A 14,670-nucleotide genomic window follows, 5' to 3' on the forward strand; every position below is an offset into this window, starting at 1 on the left:
TGTAAGAAGCTTCAGGTGGGGTACGTGGCCTGAGGCATCCTCAGATATTCCCAGGAATCCTCAATGGCTCAGAAACACATCGTATTGAATCTGAATATGTGGCCTCTAAAAAAAATCAATGAGTGAAATCATTCCAGATTCCTCAGGAGAAAGCCTATCCCTTGCCCTTTCCAGGGCAGCTGGTGTCATCTGTTGGCTTGGGTGGGAAAGTCATTCACTTATACAGACAAACTGAGCCTTGTCAGGAGCTATGGCACGTCCTTGCGATGCAAACTCAGGAGGTTGAGGCAGGAGGATTGCTAGTTCAAGACCAGCCTGGGCTACACAATATGACCATATCAGCTACAACCCAAACTAAAACTCACTGAGGCCTGAGAAGGTTAAAATGAACCAGGCAGGTCCTATCTGCCCTAAGTCTTGGTACCAAATTGCGTCACAGTTGTATGGACAATCAGACAGGGCATGACCCCTCTCCATTCCCGCCTCCAGGACTGACCGCATGCAGTCGCTATACATCCCTGCAGCTTGGAGAGGGAACAGGATAGTCTAGGAAGACAAATCTCACAAAAGGATCTCCAGGTGGTGCACGTAGCCTTCAAAACGCAGCAACACAGAGGAACTACACAGGCTGCTTGCTAAAAGGGGCATTTGGGAGAATCACCTTTGCTTATCACAGACTCGAATTGTGCTTGAAGTTAATCCTCCCCAGCCTGAACATAGCATTTGGGAGCCGTTGACTTCACTCCACCCTCTTTGACTTACTTCCTGTCTTGTAGGGACTTTTGAGGCATAAGCTTCCAAGTGCAGCCACCTGCCCATCTGTCCCTTTCTGGTTCTTTGGCATCCCAGAGAAGTCTAAGTAATGGTTTTGGAAGGAGCAGAAGAGTAAATGAGGGCTGAATAAGCAAACCCCCCCAGCCTCCACTCCGGGCCAGGGCCATAGGAGGAGTTAGGACCTTACAGAAGCAAATGGCAACATGGCTATCTCACCCAAGTGGAGTGGGGTAGTGTGCTTAGTAACAACAGGTTTGGGGTCCTGGCTGCCCTATGTGGAATCAAATTTTGCATCTCTCTGGCCCCTCCTCCTCCTCGTTAGTAAAGCTAGATCCGGAATACTGAAGACAACCCCGCAGAGAGCTGAGAACAGCATCTGATGATGGCCAACAGGGCATCTCCAGGCTTTGGAGTGGTGTCCCCTCGTCCTCAGCAAATCCCAGGGAGTCGGTAGCAGGGGTGGTCATGATGATGAGCCACAGTTTATGACACAAACCACAGAGGCATGTGGTAAATTGGCAACTTACTACAGGACTAAGCAATGCCTGCGCCTCTCATGCACACAGGTGCTTTGAAGTCTGCAGAGATGCCCTTTGATAACTGGGGGCTGGTGACCAAGCCACACTGGGCTACATCACTCAAGGCAGGCAGAGGTACTGAGATGTGGAGGTCAGGGGACAGCTTGAGGGAGTTGATTCTCTACTTCCACCAGGTGCATCTTGGGTAACAAAATCAGGTCACTGGGCTGTGGAAAGTGCCCTTATCATCTGGGCTACTCACTGGCTGACCTATGCATCTTTTTCCCCCTTGAAAAGGATTTACAATGGCCAGCCGGTGGTGGCACACACTTTTAATCCTAGCACTCGGGAGGCAGACGCAGGCCAGTCTCTGTGAGTTTAGGGCCAGCCTGGTTTACAGAGAGAGTTTCAGGACAGCCAGGGCTACATGGAGAAACCTGTCTCGAAAAACAACAGCAGCAAAACGGTGAGTCTATGCAACACTCTCAACAATAAAGATATTTTCAAGAATAAAACAAAGCTTTGTCTGAACGGAGAGGTGAGGGGACAGGTCCAGAAGTAAGGAAGCCAGCTTAGGGGTGTGTGTACTTAACACATTTTGTTTAAAAATGAACTCAGGGGAAATCGGTAAGCAAGCCAGGCTTGAGGGAAGTCATTTCACATACCTGCAATTCTCTCTCCCCATGGTAGGATCTCCCCACTTGTAATTCATTCCCATAAATCAAGAATTACTTGATGGTGGGCTGGAGAGATGGCTCAGCAGTTAAGAGCACTGGCTGTTCTTCCAGAGGTCCTGAGTTCAATTCCCAGCAACCACGTGGTGGCTCACACAACTATCTGTAATGGAATCTGAATCCCTCTTCTCGTGTGCATGAGGACACAATAAATAAATAAGCCTTTACAAAAGAAAGAATCATTGGCTGCCATGCATAAAAATAATGGGGCCTGCCATAAGCAGTTAATGCATTAGTACAAGTTCTGTGTCGTCCCTTTCTGGGTCCTAAGTCATGCTTGGTACAAAGGAACTCCAAGAAAGAGGACTGTTTCATGAACACTCCCAGTTTGCCCAGGCTGGCCTGCCCCACCTGCCATCCTTACTTTTGAAATAGGGTGTTGAATTGGAGGATGTGAGCAGAAGCCAGCACGCCCAGCACATTGTCCACGCTCATCTCGACGTCCTTCATGTAGAGGTGCTTCAGGGCCAGGGCGAAGGCTGGGGAGGGAGCAGCAGAGGGGGGAGCCATTAGCGTGGGCTTGGTGTGCCCACCCAAAGACCTCACTACTTCTGCAGCCAGGACGGGGTGGAGGTGCTTGGGGGAAAGGTGGGCAGTGCTGCCTTGGGTACAGACCCTACCGGGGCAGGTGACCACCTGGACCCGCAGCTTCCTTGAGAACTTGATCTTCACTATAAAGATCTTCCTTTGAGCCTGCCATCAGAGTTTGAGTGTCCCCTAACCTGGGGTTCACGGCCCCACAGGACTGTGCCTGCTTGAATCTGTAATGAGTGTTACGTACTGGCAGGTGCGCTTTCTCTGGAGATCCATGACATGAAACTTTAATGATGGGTCTCCCTTGGAGTCTGAGAACATCAGAAAAAAAAGCCAGTCTCTCCTGGGAAGAGCCAGGTTCATGTAATGGTTTAGGAACCGGACTGCCTGGCTGCAGATCAGATGGACTTGGCTTCCTCTTCCCCCACCCCCACCCCCACCCAAATGCAGCACGTTCCAAGACAGTATTGCTCTGCTGTTGCCACGTGCTTTGAGAACTACAAGCTGCACCTGTGTTCCAGGATGTTGGCTCCTGACCTACCTACCCACAGACCTGTGTCATCACAGCATGTCATGCACGCTGTGTTTGCATAGATGACCGATTGGGAGAGCTGGGAAAAGGTTGAACTCTCTGCAGGGACCTCCTACTACTGCTGGAAGCCAGCCAGAGCGGGCCTGTGGGGATGGGGACAAGTCAAATGCTGTTTGGGGAAAAAGGGTGGGCCTGTGGGTACCCCTGTACCTACAGGTGTGAGCTCTGTAAGGAAGTTCCGTTCCCCACCCCCCACCCCAGGTGTGAGAAGTCTGCATTTCCTTCCTTTCCTGCACCTTGGTCCCTAAGGAGTGGCCACCCTGGTCTTTAGGAGAAATCTGCATTCTTCTATTTTTCCTAGTGTCCCAGGCCCCTTGATACTTCTTTCTCGGCACTGTTCATCATTACGTGTGTGTGTGTGTGTGTGTGTGTGTGTGTGTGTGTGTGTGTGTGTGTGTGTGTGTGTGTGTGTGAATATCAGGTGTCTTGTCGATCACTCACTACTTTTTTTTTTTTTTTTGAGGCAGGGTCTCTCCCTGAATGTAGATGTCATCAGTTTGGCTAAGCTGGCTGGCCAGTGACCAGGGATTGCCTCTGCCTGCCTGTCGGACCCCACCCAGCACTTGGGTCATAGATGTGCATGCATCTGGCTTTCCCTTGTGTTCTGGAGTTCTGAACACATGCTCATGCAGCAGGTTCAGTCCTAACTGAGCCACCTCCCCAGTCCCTGCTCAGTACTCTTGAGGAAAAAGCATGTTTTCACTCGTTTGCTGGTGTTTCGCTCTTTGGTTTTTGTCTCTGGGGTGCCCCGTTCAGCAGTGGCCTTCTCAGAACATGAGGGTGGGTTACATTACCAACTCTGGTGACTGCTGGGTCATTGATCTTCAAGGAAATGATGATCTTCTTTACAGGGGGCCTTTCTTTGGTCTTCCCAGCTGGCTGAGCTAGTGAAGGAAATACAACACAGAGATGGAGAGTGAGGCCCCGCCACCCTGTGTGCAGCCTGGACCTTGGCGCAAGTCGCCTGTATTTGCTTTGGTTGTTTGCTGGGTGTACTTTAGAGGTGACTACTTACTTTGAAACACAAAGTGGCCCAGAAGTCCCAGCTTCCCCCTAGTGTTCTTAGTATTGCCATAATGGCTGACTGAAACCTACACTGAGCTGGATATGTTTTCTATGCCCCGTTCTCTGCCCCTCCCCCAGACTCCGCTTGCATTTCCCCTCATCTAGGATTGGCTTTGGTTCCTGGGCTCCATGGGCAGAGCAAGGTGCAAGTAGAAACACAGTGGCCACCTGCTGATCGCTGTGACAAATGAGCAGGAGGCTATGACATCCATGTGGTGGCTCTCTTCTTTTTAAAAATGTTGTTACCTTCATTTATGGGTTGAATGGGGCTGGGGCATGCATCCCCTGACAATCCTCTGACATTTATCTGCTTTCAGACTCCCACTTGGCATATATTTATCAAGTCCCCACTAAGTGCCCTTGCCTTCCTCTGTACCTACGAAGTGCCAGGTCTTACTTAGCTCTGGGTCACTTTCCTCTTGGCCTGATTGCATGGACCCCTGTGTGATATTCTTGCCAAATCACTCACCCCCACTGCAGTAAGTGAAAGACACTACACCCAAATGCCCGCACACAGTAGGCACACAGGAGGGCACGGCTGGTATTATAAGGGCTCGTGCCACTTAACCATATTTCATCATCGTTTGGGAGTGTTTTTCTGTCCCCCTAGATGCCTGGTATAAGCAGAGCATCAAGTGTTTGCTGAAGGAAAGGACCATATCAGCTAGGCCAGAGTGAGAGACAGACACACAGGCTCAAACTTCCCTCCAGGTTAGGTCACCCACAGCCAGACAGACAGGACACTAGCCATGCTCCCGGGGTCTATGGAAATCAAGGCTCTTGGGGTGCGCTTAGTAGATGAGGCTTTTCCCTTGGATTTCCTCCTGGATAGTAAATGCCAGCTCCTAGGTCAGCTGCCCATGAATGTTAGGTGGAAAGAAATTGAACAGCCATGTGAGGCCCCTCAGGAGCCCACGAGCTCTGCTCTCCAGGGCTTTTCCAGAAGCCTTCTCCGTGCCCACTCCAGCACAGCACGCAGACATTCCCGACAAGATCCCAAGCAATGATTGTGAAATCAGTGTGCAGCCTTGGGAACAGAAGCTCTGCTTATGCCTAAATGCATAGAGAGGGTGGTGGCTGTCCCATGGGACATCCCGGCAATGCATGTCCTGGCACTTAGCAGTGTGTGAGCAGTGATAGTCATGGGCACACAGTTCTCATCGCTGCGTCCTCTCTGACATCTTTAGGTAGGTCTTGTCACTAGTCGGGGGTCTTGGATTAGAGGGGCAGGACCTAGTCTTTTCCTTTCAGTGACACTATTCTGGACCCATTAAAGCTAGCATGAGCACTGGGCCCCTTTCCCACGCAGGCTCTTACTTTCCAATGTACTCCCTCTTTAAGTCACCAGAGCCTCCATCGATGGCTCTGTCAGTGAGCTGACCTGAGCTCTGGAAAGATGATGGAGAAGTACAGCCCTGTTCTAGAGGCCACAAGGAAACTGCTTAGGAACGGCAAAGACCTCATAAGAAGGGGCTCAGGCCTCCATCTTCTGCGGGGAGTCTCAGGGGCTCCATGCATGTCAGATGCTGTTTATCCAGGTGGAGTGTAGCAGGTCGGAGAGTCACTCCAGGCTCAGGGAGCGGCAGGGACTGAGGGCTCTCTGGCTGCCTGCCTGGCAGGCATTGTTTCCATGACCTGGAAATGCAATCTGACTCTGACCAGCATGCTGGCTGGCTTTGGGGACTGTGGATTTTCCATGTGAACTGTTTATGAACCAGTCTGGAGTGTGTGTGTGTGGGGGGGGGGGGCAGGCTGCCACCCGAAGAAGTTGATGTTGTAACTGGAGAAGACATATGGACTAGGAAAAAGGAGGCCCAAGGTGGTTAGGATGCAAAAAGGAGAGAATAAAAGAAGTGGCCTCAATTATTTGTGGAAAGAGATAAGTTGAGAAAAAGAACATCATGTAAAGGAACAGAGGGGGAAAACACACATGTAAACTTTTAGCCCGCATAAACAGAGCATATGTGTCACAGATTTCAGAACTATGCTTTCCTTCTAGAAAGTTCCTCGGGAGGTTTAACATAGCCCATCTTGTCTACTCTAAGTAAGTAGAATCTATTTCATATGTGGCTGGATAAGATGTGTTGATTGCACAGACAATAATGGGAGAGGCACTAAGAAGTTGCTGTGTGCCCGGTATTGTCCTAGAACCCCACACCTATTACCTCCTCTGGGCTCCGAGTCACTCAGTGAGAACTGACATCCTGCCTCACGGCTGAGGAAGAAGGCTCAGCACACGCTGAGCTCGCATCGCAGAGCACGAGCTGTCACTAACGAGGATGTCTACGTGCCAAGCCAGGTTCTCTGAATGCCGAGGGTATCTGTGGCTCCAGTCTCAGGTCCCCTGGGAGATTACCTTTCAGAATCTTGTCCAGGTCCCTTGGGAGGCTTTTTGTGTTCTGTATCAGGGATGCCAGGTAAAGCCTGGCCAAGGTCTCAGACTGAAAAATCTGAGGGTGATGGAGTTCCCACTTGAAGCCGAGGCATTCTAGAATCACGTCTGAGGAGAGAGAACGATGCCGAGTCACAGTTCATGGACATTGCTGCCTGAAGATGCATAGGACTTAGTAAGCAGACAGTGGGGACAAGTGGCTTCCTGAGGCCATAGTATAGTGTGGTCCCAAGTGCTTTCCGGCTTTGAGTGGGCATGACATGAGCAATGCTACGGCAGCCAGCATTCCTAGTGTCGCTGACAACGTTGTAGATTTCCAAGGCATGTGAGCTGCTCTCTAACTCAGGGGCTTGGAAAATGGCTCAGAAGGACCTTTAGGAACCCTCTTGGGTGGACTCTCTTGGCTCTTTATATTGAAGTAAGATGGCGCTCTAAAGAAAGCCCTTTGCAAACTGTGGCATGCTTTAGTGGGGCAGTCTGGCCTGCGTCTGCCATAGATGGTTAAGAAGAGGTCTTGATAGGAAAGCAGGTGACCAACGCAAGGCTGGCAGGCCGAGGTGAGGCATGAGGCGAGAGGACTCTGACTGACTCACTTCTTGTTTGTTTGTTCGTTTTGTTTTTTCGAGACAGGGTTTCTCTGTGTAGCCTTGGCTGTCCTAGACTCATTTTGTAGACCAGGCTGGCCTTGAACTCACAATGATCCACCTGCCTCTGCCTCTCGAGTGCCGGGATTAAAGGCGTGCGCTACTACACCCAGCATGACTTAATTCTTACGGTTAGCACAGAGCTGGGGGAGAGGCTGGGGATGGGGACAATTGTTTCAAGCCAGACATGATCTAGAGGGCTACTTGCTGTTTCTTTTTTGTTTTGTTTTGTTTTGTTTTGTTTTGTTTTTGAGACAGGGCCTCTCTGTGTAACAGCCTTGGCTGTCCTAGACTCACTTTGTAGACCAAGCTGTCCTCGAACTGACAGAGATCCACCTGCCTCTGCCTCCTGAGTGCTGGAATTAAAGGTGTAGGCCACCACGCCCAACCTTCTTGCTGTTTCTTGGCAAGAAAGTTGAACAGTATGACCCTGGGTCCCTGTCTTCTCCTCCTTTACCCTGTCTCTTCTTCACTGACTTAAGATATTGCTTCATGTTGAAGTTAAGAAACTGAGTTTGCATGTTAAATCTTGGATGACCTCAGGCACTTTGTTTATGCTTGGTTAGGAAAAAAAAGTTCCATATATGTGGGGTGATTATAGAAAGGAAGAAAGTTATAGATCCCTCATTCTCCCTCTCTGAACATTAATCTTAACTTTGAAGATGGCCATTACATGGCAGACATCACTAATCAATCCTGGAACTCTTTCCCCTCACTTTAAGAAAGTCTCAGACTACTTCTCTAGGTCCATTAGAGGCAGATGAGAATAAATTATTAGTTTTCCTTTGGAAATGAGGTTGTCTTTGGCCTCAGGCAACCATTCTGCAATGTTTAATCCCAAAGAGCTCCTTTAAGAGGCTGACTTTGGAGGAGGAGTGTGGCTCAGTGACATTGTGCATGCCTGGAATACATGAGGTCCCAGGTTCAAATCTCCAGCGTAACAAAAATACAAGAGAGAGGGGGGGGGAGAAGGAGCGGGAGGGAGAGAGAGACAGAGACAGAGACACAGACACAGAGACAGAGAGACAGAGAGACAGAGACAGAGAAAGAGAGAGACCATAGTTATCTTCCCAGTTCCCTTACCTGGCTCAGTGGACATTTTCCTGTTAAGCTGGATGTCAATCACGACTGGCCAAATGCCAAAGGGATAAAAACCCAGCTACCTGTGCCTAAATGCTATGCTTGGACTTCGCTAAAGGCTACTTATTGACATTAGTGTGCTTGTCTGTATTGCGCCCGTTGTCACCTGTATCTGTGTGTGTGGAGTACGGTTCCGCTCACCACACATACAGGAATGTTTGCACCCGTTTCATGTCAGACCCCATGATGCAAAAGACCTGTGGTTCACAGAACAGAGATCTGCCACTGGATGGCTCCTCTCCGCGGGGACCATGGGAGGCCCACGAAGCCAGCACAGTCCTTCTTGAATCCACGGAAGACAACTCACCTGCTTCCCCGCTTCGTTTGCCACCATTCATGATGTTCTCAGAGAGAAGCTTTTGGAATTTTGAGATGCATAATCTTGAGGGAAAACACAAACAGAAGACCTGCCAGTTACTAGTAAGTCATTTTTCTAACTATAACAGTTACGAGAGGCGTGAGTGACGGGCTCTGTATGCCTTAACCCATCATTGGAACCCGCAGCTGGAGAAAGAAGGACAAAGGCCCCAAATCCTGAAATTTCTGCACCCGATAGGACCTAGATGGCCATGTGGCTCCATCTAGCTATTTCTGGGTTTATTGTTAGTTTGGCTGTGTGACTTGGGGTACTTGTTTCTTCTTCCCGATATGATTACAATTATTCACCAACTTTATGAGAGTATTTCATAACAGGGTTCAGACACTGGACCATAACCCCCTCTTACTGTATACTTTACTGAAACATCAGTTGCTCCATCATCCATCCCCACAGCATCCATCCCTACAATATCTTTACAGAATCCATCCCCACGACGTACACCATTAGACAACCTCTACATCACCTCTTCTTACAACATCTATCACCACATCATCCATCCCCCCAACAAACATCACTACAGTATTCCTACATCATCTATCTTTATAGCATCCATCCCCCACAGCAACTGTCATTACAGTATCCCTGTGTCATCTATCCTTAGAGCATGCATCCCTAAAACATCACCTTATCACATCTCTCTGTGTGTGAGAGAGTTTCCCCAACTCTCAATGTGGTTGACCCAAAATACAAATCCCTGTCTGTTTCTATTAAGCATGACTTACCAAGGAGGTGTTCTAGGCTACCTCTGCCTGTGGAATGGCACTTCCTTTTGGGAAGTCTCTAAGACAACGGCATACAGTTGGCACTCAATAAATGTCTTCTGGAGAAGAGCATAGGATGTTCTTTTCTAGGATACTGACTATAATCATCTGGACATCTGGATTTCAGGACATCAGAAAACTAGCCTCACATAGTCTAACCCAAACCCTACCCTGTTCTTCTACCCCACATGCTGTTTCAGGAAATGGACTCCCAGGTCCAAGCCAGTCAAACTGGGCATGGTCACATCTGATCACTTGCCTCCATCTGATAAAACGTTCACGTGTTTTTGCCTTCATTGCTCAACCTTAGTCCAGGCTTACTTCTCATCTCCCCAATGTGGCCAGCCTCCCAGCCTGTATCGCATCCTCTCCTTGGACTCACACCCCACACAACATACAGAACTGGCCTTGCCTCTCCGCTTGGGGGAATCCACCATTGTGTCCCCATAGACTCTTTGGCAAAGCTACAAGCTCCCACCTCACTGTAGGCTTGTGCCTCCTGCTCAGACTGCAGCCCTTCCTGCCTTCCGGGATGCAGTTCCCACACACCGATGAGCCCTATATCTGTGCATGGGCTTCCCTGATTCTCTCCTGGGGCTCTTATTTCTTCTTTAGGAAAAGCTTCATTGTTGTTGTCTCTGGGCCAGCCCCCCCGAGCCCCACACATACCCCCAAGACTTTCCCACTAAAACTCCTGCAATGTCTTCTGGTTGCCTGCCCTCCTCCTGTGTCTTCTACACAACAGACCAGGTGTCTGTTTACTGCTGAGGCCCTGGCACAAGTCACTGTATAAGTGTTCGGCTGATGTCCCCAGAGTCCATGAGTAGGAATAACAAGAGCGATAATGCTTTTCACAGACGCTGTGTACTCCACACACGGAGTGTGGAAATAAACGAAAACGTGAGTCACATATTCAGTAAGAAGATGACTGTCCCGAGAAAGCCAACCAGCCAAAGGATACTTGGAGACCACATCTGGTCTGTGTAACCTCGTGTCCACTTGGCAGTGCTGTTCCCAAGTGATTCAGAAGCCTTCATGAGCCAGGTGCATGGAGGCGCTTTGGGCGGGAGCCTGTTTCCGGAATAATAGTGACAGCATGCCACCCTTTCCAAGAGAGAGGTGGCTGCAAATGACTCAACCTCAGGAAGGTACTGGGAGGCTGAGTTGTTTACCCAGCAGGAGTGATGGGCTGAACGTAACCACCCTCACACCCGCCCTCAATCACTTAGGTGGCATGGCTGAGAGGAGCTGACGGGGCAGGGTTAAGAGTTCAGACCATCACCTTAAATGGAAGTGATGGGTTTTGGAAAATACGTGGCACTGCTCATTAGCTCAACCCGCCTACAAACAACCCCCATGACCAGCCGAGCCAGGAGATGCCAGGTGACAAAATGGCCACACTGCCTCTCTTGGGGGGTGACAGCTGTTTACTGCACAGGCTTTGCAGACCTCGGGGTGCTGGCTCACAGTAGGATCCCCGGGAGGGAAACTGCCCTGTGAAGTCGTGGCGGAAGGCAATGGCAGTGTGCTCCCAGGCTGGCACTTGCTCCCTCAAGTTGTGGCCCATGATGCAGAAAGAAAAAAAAAAAAAGGGAATTCAGCAAGTTTCTTATGGATGTGTGGGTGTCCTGCAACAAGCCACATATGGGGATGTCGGCTTGATACTTAGGGTGTCAAGGGCTCCAGTCTGACTACCTGAGGAGAATTGCACAGACCTGGGTTCCAGTACAGCCATTTTTCTTCCACATGACCTTGGGACCTGCCTCTTGATCTCAGAACTTTTCCCTATAAAACAAAGATGCCTGGGCAGAGCAGGAGAGTGTGGGTATCTGAGGGGCCGACCACTAAGCCTGCACCTGGCTGCTGTTTGCTCTTTTGTTTCCCCTGTAACGCAAGTCCTCTATCTGTAAAATCCCTCCTCTCCCAGAACTATGCCCTGATAAACTGTCAAGGGGTCTCCTGTTGTCTTTGCTTCACCCTCCTGACTTTGACACAGACTTGACACTGCAGGCAGGATGAAAGGAAAAATGTAAAAGGAGCTTTACTCACCTGCTTCGATTGTTGTCTGGGAGGCTCACTGGCTCTGTCTGCTACCCTAAGCCTAGTCCTGGAAGCTTCTAGCCTCCATCCAATCTAACCTAGGCCGAGAATGTTTTCAGCCTCTGGCACTTACTGCTTACCAAGCTCACCCTTTCTTCTTCTTACTGAGCTCTGGGCTGGCTGGTTCAACTCAGCTGTTCTGGCTCAAACTCCTCTCCCAGCTGACTTATTTAAACCGACTTTTTCTCTCGGCCTTGGAATTGCTCTGCTTGGCCTCAAACTGACTTCAGCAGTCTTTTCTAATCTCCTGGCTCCTTCTCATTCTCTGGCTCGTTCTGTCTTGCCTGTGTCTAGATTGTTCTCTCACTCAACCTCTCTCTGTAAAAAAAAAAAAAAAACTCCTGGCGAAACTGCCTCCCCCTCCCCCTCCCCCTCCCCCGCCCTGCGTTTTCCCTTCAGTTAGCTTCCCATCCTCTCTGTTGGGTGTATCCTATTCCAGGACATCTTTCTCTGAATCACCTTTTCTGCCTCTCAATTAGACATTGCTTTCAACGATAGGTGCTTCCTTCTACAAACTGTCTTTACCTTCACTGTTTGGGATTAAAGGCATGTCCCCCCCAAGCCTGGACCTAAGCTTCTCTTTGCCTGACACTTGCCCTATACCAGGCTGGCCTTGAACTCATATCTGCTTGCCTCTGTCTCCTAGATTAAAGGCGTGTTTGTATTCCATCTGGATCACACAGACCTAGAAGGCCTTTGGATGTGATCTCTTGCCAGGGAAGCCATGTTCTGGTTTAAAATTCCTCAGCAGGAAAACATCAACCAGGGCCACCATTTTCTAGCATGCTTGAATCCTTAGAGGGGGGCTTCTTCCTTTATGCCTTGGCTGGACATCACTTCCACTGTGCTACTTCTTTGGGTAAGTGATGGTGTACATCCATACGCCAGAACACCCCCAAGACGGCTTGACTTACTTTTTACTCAGTGTGTCTGTTCAAGGTTTTTCCATAAACAGTGTCATATAAGAGAGCATGCTCAATTTGCATATAAAAAACTATAGCTATCTTAACAGAGTCAACGCGTCTGTGTCTCTCAGCCCCTAACTCCACTCTGGACTCTAGGCAAAGCCATATACAAAGCCCCAGACAATATCTAGGAGTGAGCAGCCCCGGAGTGCCCAACGCCCTGGAAACCCACAGACACAACAAACAGAGCTGGCCAGCTAGACGACACCCAGGGCACTGACCTGTCTAAGGTACAACTACAGACCCAAAATAACTGGGAGCCAGGAGCTGAGTGACCCTTGATGTGATGTGTTTACTATGGTTTGATCTGGCTTCTGTCAAAGTTGACAGTGACCCTATGTGGGAGAAGCCACGATTACAACACCAGAGGCAAGGCTAGGGCTTACTGATCGCCAGGATTGGGGAACTGTGTATGCTTTGGGAGACATGTGTGTGCTACACAGTACAATCCAGACACTTCCACACAAACTGGTCTTGGAGCATGACATCTGAAAGTCTCCCGGTATCTGAAGGCACGTGGTGTTACTAAGAATACATCTTTTATTACCCAAATTAAATGTTGTCTATCAACATAAAAACATTAATAAACAGAAAAAACATAGAACCTTTACGGTGTTTTCCAAGAGTTTCTCACAGCCCCAGGAATAGATTCCCACTACAAAGACAGAATTGGGATCCTGTGTTCACGAAAGAAAATCCGTTTCCCACACACTGTGGCAGACTCCACCAAGATAACTGCTCAGTTTATTCAGAGTCTGCTACTTATAAGAATAATACCAAGCATTTCTAATATACAGCCTGATAGAATGCACCAGATTTAATCACCCAGTGAGTTTTCAAGGGAGTGTCCATCGTCACCATTCCACAGATGACAAAAGTGACACTCGGTGAGGTTCAGCCCTGGCTAAAGGTCACACTTGACCAGTCACTCACCAAACACGGGACCAGCAGATCTTCCATTCCATGGATGGAAGATCACCATGGGGTAACCTCTGCTTAGCTGGACTTAGTCATGAACTCATGGGACAAGCAATGTCACCTCAGATATTAATGGCATCAAGCCAGGGCAGAAGCACCCAATCCATTGCTGTGTCCTCTGAACAGGCAGAACTCACAATTCAGAGAAGTGATGGTCTAGCCTGGGGCTGAGGCTACTTACAAATGGAGGAAAGGGGAATTTATGAGAAACACCTGCACACTTAGCCACGGAGCTTTTTCAAGAGATCATTTGGTCCCCGGATGATAAATTTAGAATCCTGTGAGGGGCCAAAGCTCTTTTGTCACCACCAACAGACCTTGTCAGAGCAAGGATTCACTGCAGACCCTGTTCAGTCCTAGGCATGGACCTCCAGTGACGCTTCCTCACGGACATGCCTGTGGCAGTCCTGAACCATCTAGTCAGCAGGGTCTGGTTATCAAGTGTCTCCCCTCCCTTTGGGGCTGCCATCCCCTGTCAAGGGCCTTTGACTCCACTCACCTGTCTGGTTTCTTCAGCGCTTCATCAAGGTCTACGTTCAAAACATTGCACATCTGGGAGAGTGCCAGCAGGTCTCCACAGAAATGCTCTTGGGGAAAACGCCATCGATTGGTCGCACCGACAATCCGGCGCTCCAGCCGCTTCTTGCAATGCTTGATCAGGGAGAGAGAGAGAGAGAGAGAGAGAGAGAGAGAGAGAGAGAGAGAGAGAGAGAGAGAGAGAGACCTTTAACTTCACCCACATGCCAGCTTTCCCTGACTGCACAGCACAAAGAAAATCAATGCAAACTTTAAACTGCTGGTGGATTCTCAGACCTGCCTAGCGTCAGTCATGGGGCACCTTCATGAGGTAAGGATGCTGCCTGTGTTCCGTGGTCCAGAATTCAGGGCCTGGAACAAGAGCTGCTAGGGGCCAGTTGTTTTTGTTTGTCTTATTCTTGTTTTTATTTTGTTTGTTTTGTTTTTTTGTAGGTCACTAAGAATTCACAAATAGGGATACTATGATGCGTCTGGTACTGTTCTTTGAGTACTTAGCCTAACATTCTCTGTGGTAAAACACCTACTATGAGATTCATCGTCTTATTCATTCATGGTAT

At 49.2% G+C, this 14,670-nt stretch overlaps 1 protein-coding gene across 1 annotated transcript in view; it reads right to left on the reverse strand.

The window, feature by feature from the left end:
* Positions 1–14,670, reverse strand: part of BTBD16 (BTB domain containing 16) — a 58,597-nt gene that overhangs the window by 40,096 nt on the left and 3,831 nt on the right. Inside the window, exons 3-7 of the mRNA XM_084772705.1 lie at positions 14,076–14,227; positions 8,701–8,774; positions 6,574–6,717; positions 3,947–4,036; positions 2,391–2,505 (exon numbers count right to left, since the gene is read on the reverse strand). Of these exons, the coding sequence (XP_084628831.1) occupies positions 2,391–2,505; positions 3,947–4,036; positions 6,574–6,717; positions 8,701–8,774; positions 14,076–14,227 (575 nt within the window). The remainder of the gene's footprint in view (positions 1–2,390; positions 2,506–3,946; positions 4,037–6,573; positions 6,718–8,700; positions 8,775–14,075; positions 14,228–14,670) is intronic.

This window comes from Acomys minous, assembly GCF_964271855.1.
Source record: "Acomys minous genome assembly, chromosome: 2".
NCBI lineage: Eukaryota > Metazoa > Chordata > Mammalia > Rodentia > Muridae > Acomys > Acomys minous.